The following is a 15,135-nucleotide window of genomic DNA, read 5'->3' as shown; positions in this document are numbered from 1 at the left end:
GTCTTTCCTAATATTCACAGCGATAAAGTGAAGAGAGAGAAAGTAAGTAAAGAGAATCTGGGAGAGAAGGATTGATGTTTACTTTCAGAGATTCCAGAGATTTGCTGCGAGGAACGCTTATGTAAGAGTGACTGTGAAGAAGTGAAGAGTCTCCCCAGACAGTCCACAGTTTATAAGATGTGGCTCCTGGTGGTATTTTAATTCCAAACGCATGCAGGCAGGCATTAGACACACTCCATGTCTATCGGCAGCCCCAGATACTAACATCCATTTTATTGCTCATACTCCTACCCGGTGGTTACAATCCAACCAAATACTCTCTTAATAATGACCTGAAAGAAAAGGTGCTCTCTAAAATGGCTGTAGCCACAGTAAACAAACAACATAGACATATTTGTGGGTTGTACTTCTCTTGATATCGTGAAGCAAAGGCGGTTCAGATCTGTCAGATCAGTGTCTGCCAGAAGGTGCATATTGATCTGCCCTTTTGGTTGTGGGGTTTCCTGAAAAGGCCCGCAGGGGCGTTTCCCAGGCTCCCTGGGGAAGGTGAGAGAAGGTCGATTCTGGCCACATCAAGGCGTCTTTGTCTTCATCCAGTGCAGGCGGAGGCCCCAGCTGGGGGTCTCAGGCCAGCAGACACACACCGATATTTGGATGGTGCAATGTCCCGGTCGGTTCCACCTCGCTGCCTCCTTTCTTATGGGTTGACAAGAAGCTGTAACTGCTCTTCCCGCGCGCGCACACACACACACACACACACACACACACACACACACACACACACACACACACACACACACACACACACACACACACACACACACACACAATCAAAAACACGCAAATTAAACATGAATTAATTTGCACACAAAAAACAAATCCAGATTGTGTGCCCTTTTTCTTCTCCTCCCTCCCTTTTTGGGTTTTAACGGACTCTGAGTTTCTTTTGTCTCCAGCCGACTTTCAAACGTCTAAGTATTTACCCACCATGGTTTAATTGTGTGGTCGGCAAGATCTGTTTGAAATCGCCCGTTTAGCACATTTTGCATGACAAAAGGAGTTTTTGACCGGCCGGCTCATCCTGCTGTCCAGTGCCAGGTCTTCTTTTCAGAGAGGGGTCTTTCATCTTCTGCATTGTATTTTTAAAATCCATACATCAACCTTTGATGAATTACTGTACCCATACAGACACTAACATGTCCACATGCTTGGCTGAACGTAGCTTGTTACAGGCATGATGTCATGGCTGCAGAGGGGAGCAGCCCCTTTTTTTACATCCAATTAACAGCAGACTTTGAAGTTTCTTCAGTTGGCTTTGAAAAGATTTAACAATGGCGTTGCATTATATCACTCAAGTGTTTGTTTTAGGGCATCCCCTAAAGAGTTGATGTCATTTGTTACACACATCATGTAATTTATAGTGTACATGCATGGAGTGCAGAGCCTTTTTTCTGGACTATTTTCTGCTTATCAAATTTGTAGAACTTTATTCTCCATCTTTAATTAATATAAACATGTTTCAGAAATCCACATATATGGAAATGTTAATTTGATAATCAAATCACTAAGAGCACAATTTGTAAACAACTTGCAAAACATTTGGTTGGCTGTTTCCTTGAGTCTCAGCATTTCATTTCCCTCTCATGGTCTAACACACATAGCATGTGGAACTGGAGGAAGAAGAAAGGAACAACTGAGGGACAAGGAAAAATGTATTTCCACACAAACAGCAATGAGACAGCAATGAAAACATATAAATAAACTCAAATAACAAGTTTTTAATCACAATAACAGTATTACACTACCATTAATAGGAGTACTATTGAGTACTTGTGGTATGAGACAATTTAACAGACTTTAATTGACAAACTTTACTCAAACTTAACACCTAAACAGATTTATGAAATGTATAGGGCCTCCGTTCACGTGAGAGGTGATTCGAGCTAGTTGTTCAGAAAGCATAACGTTATTCTTGTGATAATTTAGGATTTATTTCCACATTTTCTCTGTAGATTTGTAAAACATTTACCCACTTTCTCAGAGATTTAAAGTTGCTGTTCAAATCATCTGTTGCCAGGTCTTCTAATGGACAGATGCTCTGACAACCCTTCACTTTGAAACAAGCAGAGGAAGACTTTGATAGTTTGATAGGAGTGTTTAAACCTCACAGCTCAGCACAAACATCTTCAGCCTTCCAGCCTGCAGGCAGCACATTCAGAGCCACCTCCCTGGACCTGAATGCGGGCACATTCCTCTCTGGTCCTCCTCCCTGCCAGTCTATACAGACGTGCCAACCAGACTTCTTCCCACCTAACGCCCAGTCTGCACTGCACCGCTTTCTCACATAAACCTGAGAACCTGAAAACCTAAACCTGGCAGAGCAGATTGAGGGATATAAAGGAGTCCCTGAGCAGCACATTCTTCAAGGTCTGAGGCTCATAATGTGTTTGCGCGCATCATACATACGAGCAGTGGTGGAAAGTAACTAAATACATTTACTGAAGTACTGTTCTTGAGTTCGCTGGATCTAAAGTGCGCACACAGACAGGAGGAAGGAGACGGCGCAGGAGTTCCTGGTAAATACCCAAACCGCTCCTAACCTGCGTTTGGAAACTATTCCAGGCACGTTAAGAGCACCTGTGTGATTATATGGCTGCCCACGCCATTTTAATGACACAGCTGCTGAATCAGCATTCCTTGGAAAACAAGAGGATAAACAATGGAAAGTATGTTTTTAACAAGATATTTATTGATGAACTGTAGAACTTGGAGTAAAAGATGGTTTATCAGTAATAGCTTAATATATCAGTGTATTTGATGTATTGGAAAACTGCAGACTTGCACAAAGAGCAAATGGAGATTGTTCAGAGAGAAACAACTTGATAATTTGCTACAAAAACACTGATTATTCACACTACCCAAGCTGGGTTAAGACAAAGATACAAAATTAAGACCATTAAGAGTTTTCGTTGTACAAAATGTGCAAATCAAAGGCTTCTACAAATTCATGACAAAGCAAAATACAAGCTATAAACACAAAATACTTCCATTAAAGATCCTGAAATAAAAAATACATCATAGCTAGAAAGTATCTCTTCACTACTTTGGACACACTTAGCTTTTGTTATTTAAATCCAGAATGGCACAAAGTAACCATTCAGGTTTTGGCAATGTATAAATACGACCACAGCTATTAAACGTAATCATATTTTGACAAAACAATGTAAGAATGTATTCTAAAATAAGAGATTTCTGTAGAACTTTATCACAAAATAGTACATTCACAAAAAAAGAATACGTTAGCAGACGTGTTAGAAGAAGTTAGAAGTTACCCTACCTTGAACAAACACAGGCAAAACTAAACAAAACCCTGAGACACAATATACACAGAAAAGGACAAAATCATAGTTTGAAATAACATCTTGAAACAGAAAAAGAGCTTCTCCGGCCGTAGTGGACCACATTCTCTCTTGCCAGCTTGTATTTTAAGTCGAGGAGGATGATACAAATTTAGCTTACCAAAATTGAGGGAAGCCCAAGTCCAAAGGCTAAAAATAAAAAGACAGGAAGATCATTTATGTGCACACAAATCATACACTTCCTCTAAATGTCTTCTCTCCTTCTCCATACGCCCGGCATAGCAAAGGTCTAATTCAGTCTATCAGCAGTCCACATAATTTACACCTGAGTAATCACCTGGTGACTGGAGGGGAGAGGAACCACAACACAGGACCATCTGACTTTCTTGTTTCTTTCACTCTAAAACAACATGTCACTAATACGTCTGTTAAACTGATGATACACATGTTAAATGATGTGGTGAGTCAGTGGAGCAGTGTAGGGCCGATACAGTCACTGCAGCAGATTCGCCCCAGGAAGTGGAAACAGAAACGAGATCCGCACACACACACGCACACGCACACACACACACACACACACACACACACACACACACACACACACACACACACACACACACACACACACACACACACACAGTCGGTCTGCTTCCTGGCTGTGCCTCCCATGTTCGATAGGGATTGTGAGGTCCCTGCAGTAAACATGGCAACGAGTCCCGCTCAGGCTCGTAGCTACATGGGAAAGTTACACAAGAAGAACGAGTAAACAGATCAGGTGGAAAGAGGCCGCAGACTTCCAGTCTCTGGGACTCAAGCCTTCACTTCTCTGCAGCTGACATGATGTGAATCAGGCTGGATGGAGCCACAGCAGGACTACACAAACTCTTCCCCTTCCTCTTCCTCTGTGCAGCCGGTGAGGGGAGAAACAGGTCTGCATACCAGACACCACTGCTTATCTGGGGAAAGAGACAAGAGAGAGATTAATGTTTCGGTCCTGTGAACTCTGCTGCATGAGGACCGGCCGGATGACACGAGGGGCGGCCTGGACATTCCCAGGGAGCGGAGAGGAATGCAGGGACTAGGGTCCTCCGAACCGCACAGCAGCTTATCACCATGCCATTTTATCAGGCTTACCCACATAGTGTTAATAATGCCCCAGGATGGGGCGTTATTTAACTAAAGTCCCCTTGGCATGTGGGATTAAGCTGCTCAAGCCATTTATGTCGCTAGGTAATAAATATCTGAGAAGACCCCACGCTGTAAGGATAAGCTTCTCTGGACTACACACATATTTCAAAAACATCTGCTCATCTACTTTATCCGGATATAATTTATAGCGTAAGAGGCTTTCTTATGGTTGAATTTTAAAATCCTCAAATGTGTGAAGCACCATTTTTACAACGTCATATACACCATAAAATACAACTTTGAGACTTCCATGGCCTTTCTTTGTAACCTCAGATACTTCAGTATCCAATCGTCTTCCCCTGCTGTTATGATGGAATGTTCCACTGGAAATTTGGGGGGTGGGTTGGAGAGAAACGATAACCTCCAATTTGCATATAAGTGATCATAACTCGGGTCTGCCAGAGCAGATGAAAGCTGCGCGTGTGCTCTCCATTCTTGGAGAAAGTCAGTTACAGGCCTGCCCTGCTGGGGTTTATTTAGAAAACCTAATGAGTTCTCATTTCCATAGCTGACAAAGCCGGCTGATACTACTGAAGCCTCAACTGATCCATACGCATCTGTTTCTGTTGTGAATGCAGCGCCTGCAGCATAACGGTGGAACAAAGCCAGAGACCTGACTACTGGAATTACAACAGAGGCAGAACCTTATTTTTAAAACGTGACGTGAATAACATATTATTAAATATTTTAGGGTGTTGAAAGATTTGTTTAACTACATTCACAAAAGCCCGTAGGACTGGGATTGTATTGGCTGAGCGATTGATCTAAAAGTAACTTGAAAAAGTTGCTTGAATGTTTATATAACTGTTCAGACTGAGGCAGCGTGAAAAAACATATTTAAATAAATCAGATGTGTATCTGATTTATGATGGTTTCATGATGTTGAATGAATTAAACAGATCTGAGTCACATATGTGCAGCCTGATACTAGTTATGTTTATCCTTACAACAACTGTATAAGAATGACACGTTTTTACAGGTTATGCACCATTTTCCTTCGTGGTCTTGCACAGTGGTTTCCTGGTGTCTCATCATCACGGTGTGGTTGCTATAAGCAACCAGTAAAGTGTTCCTTTTATTTAACGAAAGTATCCACACTTCTCATCATGTGAAATGTTGGATAAACAGAAGCAGTTGTACAATAACTAGTAGTCTGATTGGCAAAGCTTTTGAATTCAAGTGATCACAGAATAAGTAAACTACACATCTGGCCACACGTTCGGTGCAGTAGATAGAAATAGAGGACTACATTTAAAGCTGCAACTTTTATGAAACGCTGATCTTGTCGTATTTGGAGCATTGAGCAGAGCGGCAGAGTATTTAAGATTCAGAGTAATGCTCTTCATCATCTGCACTTCAGAGAGATTAGAACCCCAGCAGCAGCAGAACTTAAGAAGGGCGTGCAGTGACCCGGCCCATGTGCACGCCGAGAGAGCAGCAATGGAAACTCCCATCAGGCCTGTGGCCGCATGTGATGCAGCAAGTGCTGCTACGGCGGCTTTGCTTTGAACAGGAAGGTTGAGCTGAGCTTGTATTGCAGCAAATGTGCAGTTACTGGTTGCTTTCAGGGCTGGGTATCGAATACTTGTTTGGCACCAACTGAACTGTGTCTGTAGCGCAGAATAAAATAAATACTCTGCTGCCGCTCTGCTCAACGCTCCAACTACGACAAGATCACCGTTTCATAAAAGTTTTAAATTTAGTCCTCTATTTCTATCTACTGCAGAGAGTTGGCTCTCACTTGCTGCATTCATGTGTCTCAAGGCACCAGCAGGCCAACCATGTCAGGAAGGTGCACATAGAAGGAAAGTCAATATCACACAGATCAAACACACCATTCAGATTGGACTATTGTACTATGAGTCTGCATTACTGAAATATTAAAAAAAACAGCCCAGAAGGGAACAACAATATTATATTCCATAGAGATACACTGTGACCCACAAAGGTTATGTGTCTGTCATCATCAGTACATTCATCAAAAAACATCACCCCCGTCTCGCATCATCAAACTTCAGCTCCCTCGGCCGCTCGCAACAAGGGTCCCGCTGTCACCAGAAATGAGCTCCAGACGGCCTCACAGTCGCGTTATTATTACCTGTCATGTCAAGGTCAATTCTACTCGACTGTTTATGTGGACAAACTTGCATTCAAACTCTGTTTCCAAACTCCCACTGTGCAACAATCAAATCGACCTTCACAAATCTGACTTCCTTCTGCCAACAGGGAGTAAGATGTCTGGAGAGCCAACAGGTGGCAGGGTTAATAACTGTAACCCAGAAAGTACCCAGATGCCCCGTGTGTGCGTGTGTGCGTGCATGCGTGCGTGTGCGTGTGTCTTTGGTCTAGTCCACTGCAGTAACCGCAGTATGATGCCGTGAGGGACGCAGTGAGTCCACGTGCCCTTCAGCAAACCCAACAGATGGGCTGGAACTATATGAAGTGATTGGATCTGGCACTCTGAGGTTAAACCTGACTCAGTCTGTCTGCTCCCACCACTTATCTTTCTCCTTCACACGGGAATGACGCCAGATTGAGTTTGACAACAGAAAACAATTACCAAATCTCAAGCTTTTCTATGGCTCAAAAATGTCACACAGTCTGGTTGAGCGCGCACACACACACAACACACACACACACGCCTAGATGCCTGTAACTCACTTCACACCTCCATCTGCATCTTCCAGAGGCCTAATTACCCACGATGCACCACACCAAAGCTGAGTCCTCTTTCTTTATTTGTCCCTTGTGTCCACAGGGCCTGTGCCGTGTTTACTAATGACCACAAAGAATTGCACTGTATTGACTAAGGTATGAATCACAGGGACTTCATTTACATGAGTTGGCATTGTTTTCAGGGACAGAAAGGACTCAGAGACACAAGGATCTTGGTACAGCTGCAAAGTATAATGAGTCTTGATCCTTGCAGGAACTCCAGTTTGAGACTTAGAACAAAGAGCGTCTCCGTGACTGAATACGCGCCACTTCAGTAATACTTCAGCAAATATTACGTAATTCAGATTAATTACCAGGCAGACAAACTGTGTCCCATCCCAGCTGGCTTCCTGAAGAGGCGCCTGTAACTGTATGACAGCGCGCCTCTTTTTAAGAACGTAATCAAATTAGTCTGGGTGATTATTCAGCCATTTTAAGCATCTTCCTTTTTGTTACTCACAGCATGGAGAAAAGACCAATAAAAACGCCATTAGGTTTATGCAAATTTAAGCAGCCACGCCAAGGGCTGTAATGTGGCAGATTGATTACTCAAGGGACTGAAGACAAAGTGTGTGCGCACGTGCTGACTCTGACTGTGTGTGTGTCGGAGAGAAGGGGAGGGGGATCGTTGTTGTACACAGATGCCACAATAAAAGCCTCATTCAGCTTGTGTTCCTGGTGGCCCTCACAGCGAGGCATTAATAAAACATTAGTATTGAGTGACTGGGGCCTCTGCACTCCTCCTCCCTGATCCCACCGTGACCTTTCCATTTTACAGCAGCTGTCTGGGGAAGCAGAGAGCCCGTCAAGGACTCCCTCGGTGGCCCCTGACCTCTCCAGGTGTACCCCATCACACAGAGCCGTGCCCACCTCATAAGGGCTTGAAGCCGTTAAAAAGAGAATGCTGCTTATGTCTATGGGGGGGGAGGCGCTAGAAAAACAAAGGCTCAAGTGTAGATAACACTCATCGCTGGGGTCGTTATAGTTCAGTGGTTTGAAGGGGAGAGAGAGAGAGAGATTGTCCTAAACGTTGTGCAGGGCTCTCTGGTTACATCCTGTCTGGCTGTAGTCTGGTACAAACAACCAGATTACACTATGATGGTACGCTGCTTACTTTTCCAAAACACGTGCCGAATATATAATTAAAGACCAACTGGTAACTGTAAAGTTTGCACAGTCAGTAGTCATATATATGACACTGTAAAACTGTATTCAGATCTTTATGTTTTTAGCCTTTAAGGGGTTGCTTACTTCTCCTGCCTGGACCATAACAAATAGGAAGCATAATGCTTCAACATTTACAAATACTTTTCCATCAACAGTGGGTTCTGGCTTGGAGCCTGGAGCCTGTGGTTACTCACATCTGGTGGACTTGCACAGGGCCACAAACTACAGTAGAACGTGGTGACAAAAAGGCTGGTAATCCCATCCAGGCCACGCACACTGCCAAGACAACTGCACGGCCTCAACCACGGGGCAAAATTAAATAATCCGTACTAATGGGAATGCAGGCCACACCTTCATTCCTCCCAAATTAGAGTAAGGATGGCTGGCTTTTTAAAGGACAGGCAATGCTAGCAATGTGACTGCCTGTGTGTGTGCGTGTGCGTGTGTGTGAGAGACAGAGTAGTACGAGTGGAAAACCAGTGGTTTCACAACTGTGTGAAAACTCACAATACTGCTAGTGAATACTTGAACAGCTGACTGGTGGTTTTCGGCCCCATCCTATACATGAAAAGAACACACATACACACAATTATATTTCTCTCTGACCCAGCTGAAAGTTGACAACCTCGGGTGCAAAGTATTTTTAGGCAGGCGTTAGTCTCGGCTGCCAAATGGTGCAAAATATAGCTGTGCTCCTCCTGGTCTTACTCGCTCTCCACTTCATCTCCCTCTTGGTATACGTGTGTGTTTGTGTGTGTTTGTGTGTGTGTGTGTGTGTGTGTGTGTGTGTGTGTGTGTGTGTGTGTATGCGTCCTGCTCTGTGTCACTTTGTTGCTCCCTACATTTTTGTTCCACTTCACTTCTCCTCACAAGCCCCTGTGTCTCGGGTGAGAGGGAGTCGGCCAGCGTCAGGGCAGGACGCCTGCTTAACAGGCTGGAAATCTGAGCTTTTTCCATGTCTGCTGTAATTAAAACAGAGAGGCAGCCGGCAGCGGCATGGTAGCTACTGTAACTGCAAGAGTTCATAACGACGCTGTGCCTTGATCTTTCATAGCCAGCCTGTCTGTCTCCATCCCGGCCAAAAAAAAAACGGCTAGCGGCCCATACCAGCAGCCTCATAAGGCTAAGCCCCCTGCTCCATCATATCCAGCTGTTTACTGTAGACACAAGTCACACATAAGCTCTCTGCTTCTCACTCGCTTCCGCTCAGCTTTACTTTCAAAGTTCTTGGCAGCATAAAAGGAGCTTGTTCAGAGTCACTTCCCGTACTCCTGACAGAAAGTTGTTTTGCAGCACAGAGGAATATGATTTATCCAAACTTCAATCACAGAAAATGCCCAATCTGCCTCACTCTGCACACTGTTTACTTCACTTCAGTTTTCTTTTATACATCAGTGACAGATTTTTTTTCTTGACAACTAGAAATACGATACACTTGGGCATTGAAATAAAGGCAAACAGCAGACGTCCCCAGTCTGATGTATCATATTAGTACATATGCCTACTGAAAGACTGAAAACAACAACTAGGCTGGTGGAGCCAGTCTAGCCGTTCCCCCTAATACCAGTCCAGTTTACTGGCTAATCACCAAAATGTAAGGATGGCACCAACCTCGACCGTCTGCAAAAAAATTGCGCTTTATGGCAAATGGGCCTCATTAAATCATTGAACTAATTGCACAACATTATACATTGAAAGCTCTGTAGTCAGCGTAATAAAGCCTCCAATAAAAATAAAACCACAAAACCAACAATAAAGAGATGCAGCGTAGTCTGGGCTTTCTAAAAGGAAAACCCAATGACTACTGCAGCAATGAACTGTTTCCCATTGATTGCAACAGAGCTAAAATAGGATCATAGGACTGGCAACACGTCATGCAACCTGAAACTAGCTGGACCGCCACCCGGCACATATAAACAACCTGCAAACCTCTTTTAATCTTCACTGTACATCCTCTCCTTGTTTCATCTACTGGCCCCTCCATCCATCAATTCTCACCCCGTATTGAAAACTGAAAACACCTCGGGAAAAATGCATCATCTCTTATCTCACATGAAGCTGTGAAAGCTGCCACCTGTCATCCCTTCAGGCAGATGAGGCCGAGCAATTCTTCACTGATGTGGTATGTTACATCCAAGTCAATCATATTCTTATAACCTTGAGATGTATCCTTTCCTTTTTATCCCCACTAGTCCCTCCTGAATTCATCAGACTTAAAAAAAACAAAAACTTTTAAGCAGAACAGATTGCCTTGGCGTCTGTCTGCACACGCAGTACTTTCTTTTTGACCTTTAAGGCACTTTGAGGTGCCATATGGATAAAGTATTATTATTATTATGAGAGAAAAATCACAACGTGTTCATTGGACTTTTGTGGAAAAACTATTATTATTATAAAAATAGGTTTTTCAGTTATGTAAAACATCTTAAGTGGTGTATCACACACATTAAGTGGTGTATCTTATCTAAAGCTCACCGTCTAAGGCTCCTTGTGCTCCTCTGGCCCTTACCCTCCATATGTTCAACACCATGTGTCACATCACCTTTTAGAAGCCACAACTGTGACGGGTCTGACTCACGCTAGCAGAGCACTCGGCCCACGAGGCACAGAGCTCATCCCCGCCTCTCCACCTCGCGCCCGTCAGTGCCGGTGTCTTGTGCTGTAGCTCTCGCTCTGTAATTACCAGCGCTGCTGACATTCCTTCTGCTCCCTAAACCAGGACTGCGCCGTGTTTATCCAACACCCGGCCGTCGCAACAGCTAGATAATGTGTAACTGTAACCACTGGCAACCCTGAAAACAGCGAGGGGCTTATGAACTGGCCTCGTCCAGTTCAAACTGACATTTCCCTCTGGTACGGTAGAGAGTTGTGTGAATCATCTGAAGATAGTTTTGCTTCCACAAAGTGAGTTACAATTCATATCGGACAATAAAAGGGACACTATGAATAGCACGTATGATTGACATTTTGTTTGTTTGTGTAAGTATAAGGAAACTACAATTACTCACTTCAAAGCGTGCGTTTCTCTCTACGCCGAGAGGTACTTCCATGTGCTGACGAAGGCAGTGGGAATGAGCGAGTAGGGCACACTGGTCACACTGTCCCAGGAGTCCGACGAGGGGTCGTAGCAGTCTAGTGTTTTACACCTCTGAGCCCCAAAGTAACCCCCGACCACGTAGAGTCTGTTTCCGGACGCCACCGCATGACAGCTGATCCTTTTGGCCGTCACGTCACCAAACTTCGACCACTGGTACGTCTCGCTGTTGAACCGGTAAGCGGAGCTGGCTGAGAATTCAGTGTCGCCTCCGATCACCACGACGTGGTTGCCGACCACGGCCGCCGCCGTGTAGCGCCACAGCTGCGGACAGGAGGCCGGCACGGACCACCGGTTCTGGCAAGGGTCGAAGCACTGCACCTTGGGGTATTTGTCTCTGTTCACGCTGGTGCCCCCGAAGGCGAAGAGTTTGTTTTTAGCACCGACGACTGCGGCGTTGCTCACGCCCTCTCGGAGCGGAGCCACCAGCGTCCATTTATTGGTCTGAGGGTCGTACTGTTCCACCTGTTTGAGAGACACAGATGGAGATGCGGGGAACGATCCCGCGAGAGAAGTGTGTCCTCCCACAACATACAGCATGTGGTCGAGCTCCGCAGACCCGTGTCCAAATCTGGCGACCAGCATCGGTGACGCTTTGGACCACTCGTCGTGTAATGTGTCGTAGACCCAGACGTCTTTGGAGGCCCCGTTTTCAGAGCCACGTCCACCGGTAACATAAACCTGAGACACATGGAGAGAAGTCATATTTTGGTTTACTTCTACATAGCATTACATGAACAATGCACGTAACAAAGTATAGTTCAATTACATACCTTGCAACCAATAGCACATGCGCTGCATTCTTTCCTCGGGCTGGGGATGTCTGTTTTTGGGGTGATCTCCTTCGTCTTGTTGTCGATCATGTAGACTTTATCGCACATGAAGGTCTGTCCTCCCAGCAGCAGCAGGGCCTGGCTTACTTTCCTCGGCCGGGCACAGAAACCCGTTACAATACCGTCATTCTGGAGGATCCTCATTTTGCACCGTACCGCGTCTTCGACAATCTCCCGTCCCACCTTGTGGCACATCACCAGCTCCTCTGAAGCAACGTTCTTTAGCAGGTAGGTTTCAGGGAGCAGCGCCAGGCGGACGCAGCGCAGCAGCTCGGGCAGCTCGCTGTGCCGGTGCTCCATGTCGGCCTTGACCCAGTCGATGACGGCCTCATACACCAGGCTCTCGTCCTCCACCTCCAGTTCCTCGCTGAGGATCAGCTCCTGGACTTTGTCTCTGGGCAGGCTGAGGAAGTCCTCAGTTCTGAAGAGAGTAGCAAAGTCTGCCAGGCACATCCTCCACGACAGCTCGTAAAGTCTCTGGCACTGATGGGCGTCTGACAGCAGCATCATCCCCAGACAGTTTGACTGGTCAAGGTTCTTTTCTAGAAATTCGGACGCAGCGTCCCTGATGTCGTGAAACTGAAGCATGTCGCCAGCCTCCAGGAGCGACTCCGCGTTTTCCTCGTTGATGAGGATGCGGGCCGAGTATGCGTAGTCGAGCAAGAGCTCCAGCACCTCTGGATGGAGAGAGTCGTGGAAGTTGACCTCGGCGTCACGACTCTCCCTGAGCCCTCCGCTGAACATGGCCTCAAAGTATCGGCTACAGGAGGCCAGGACGGCCCGGTGGCAAGGGAAGGATCTGTTTCCGGCCTTCAGGACGACATCTGTGAAGACTTTCCTTTTGCGTAACAGGTTGAGCTGAGTCAACAGGCTGTCGGCATGGGTCGTCTTGTGGAAGAGATGGATATTCATGGAGCCGGCACTAGAGCGAGACTTTCTGTTTTCGTGGTTACTGACAGACATCTTGACTTGGATCTGGAGGAGGAAATAGAGTATATACAAATATAAGTACTAGTGGCAATAACCATTCTTCTAGATTTGTTTGATTCAAACTTTTCTAACAGCTGGACAGGAGGAAGAGATGTTATCAGGTCTTGCGCTCTCCTTTTGATGTGAACACCACCATAAACCCTCCTCCCAGTCTATGATCAAACAAAACTCACTGTGCCCGCAGCTGATAAATGGGTTGTTCAGAAATAAAACCATATCAGTGCACAGTACGGAAATAAACTTCCGCCTTCAAGTATGAAAGAAAATCTGATATGGAGCACTGCCACACAAATCCAGTGTGTGTACATAGAGATTTACACTGCAAATCATACAGCATAGTTCTTAAACCTGTGGCAACAAATTAACCACATTAACTGGCTTTTAATTTAATCTTCTTTCTATATTTTATTAAAGTTAAAGAAACGACACCTGGGTGTATTGTCTGATAATACATCACATCTTTCCACCCCTATAAACATTTCAGGGCAGTGAGTCACCTCCAAACAAAGCAAAGAGCCAGTCAATTCCTTCCAGCTGGTTCTATGTTCTAGCGGTTTCACATATTAGAGGGTGCCTATGCTTTCAAGCCCACAGAAGATGTGACACCTCAGTCCAGCTCCTTGAGGATGAAATGACGTAACGGCAGTGCAACAGATGAAACCCCCAACCTGCTCCTTTGATCGTCTGTGGTGGATTTAGACAGGCCTGCAGCCATTACATCAAGTGGGAGGACGTTTATGTTGAGATTAACTTAATTGCATGCCAGGAGTTTTATATTATTTGTAATTATCATCTCTTTTTATAATAACCACTTCGTAATAATTATGGCACAGTGGGTTAATAAATACTTTGGGCGTTTTTCAAGACACAACTTGAAGACGACCAAATAAATATCTTCCGCTTTAAAGCATCCATTGTTTCACAGCAGATAAATTTAAGTCGGCTATTCAAGCCCGCTGAAAGGGGGACTGTGGACTTCCGCGGAGGAACTCAGCGTGAAATCTAATTCGTTTTGTGCAGTAAACGTGAAACTGCGGCCAGCATGCGCTCAACTTTCCTCCAGAGTTAGTCAGCAAACAGCCTGCTCCGACCAGCATCAAAGGAGCCGCTGGTACACCCTGTGACTAAACTACTCACATTTCGGAAAGTGGAGAAATATGTCTGCTACCGATGCTTTGAGGAGGAGAAGTCGTCTCCTGCTTACCTTGAGAGGCGAAACGCGGATCCGGCTTTCTTTTATCTCGCTTCCAACTTGTTCTGTCGTGGATTTGTTTGAAGTTGCGGCACAATTTAGACAAATCCGCATTCCGATTTCAAACCTGTATCATATCCGAAAGGGTTGAGGAACGGTTGAGCCATCTGTCTGCGTCGCAAGCCTCGAGTGTAAACACGCAAATAAACAATGTCTACAACAACAATAAAGTTCGGAGTCGAGGACTGCTGTCGGGAAGCCACGCAGCCTGCAGGAGAGAGACGAGCAAAGCGGAGAGAAAGAGCAGCGCGGCCACAGTGTTCCCTCTGGCTCCTCCCCCTCCTCCCGCGTCGTCCAATGGGATCACGCCCTGCAGCAAACGCTTTCTTTATTCTCCATCCAACTTCAGGGTCAACGCACAGCATTATTGTAGAAGAGCGTTGCCATAAAGAAAACACCTGCCCGTGTGTTTCACTTACCTCAGCTTTCTCACTTTGACCCTGGAGGACTCAGAGAAGAAGCTCTACTACCAAAGGAAAAGCAGATGTACGTGTGCAGTACATTCCAACAGCATTAAGACACATAAACACGACATAT

At 45.3% G+C, this 15,135-nt stretch overlaps 1 protein-coding gene across 1 annotated transcript; it reads right to left on the bottom strand.

Annotated features, from left to right (window-relative positions):
* Positions 1–4,119: 4,119 nt before the first annotated feature.
* enc3 (ectodermal-neural cortex 3) lies at positions 4,120–13,319 on the bottom strand (the record flags this gene model as incomplete). Its single annotated transcript, XM_079221194.1, has 3 exons — positions 4,120–4,315; positions 11,438–12,204; positions 12,297–13,319. The coding sequence occupies 2 exons, from the start codon at positions 13,317–13,319 to the stop codon at positions 11,458–11,460; spliced, it is 1,770 nt and encodes a 589-aa protein (XP_079077320.1). The 3' UTR covers positions 4,120–4,315; positions 11,438–11,457.
* Between the last annotated feature and the right edge of the window lie 1,816 nt (positions 13,320–15,135).

The sequence above is a fragment of the Taurulus bubalis genome (genome assembly GCF_910589615.1).
Source record: "Taurulus bubalis genome assembly, chromosome: 7".
In the NCBI taxonomy this organism is placed as follows: Eukaryota; Metazoa; Chordata; class Actinopteri; order Perciformes; family Cottidae; genus Taurulus; species Taurulus bubalis.
This window is presented reverse-complemented; position numbering and strand designations above follow the sequence as displayed.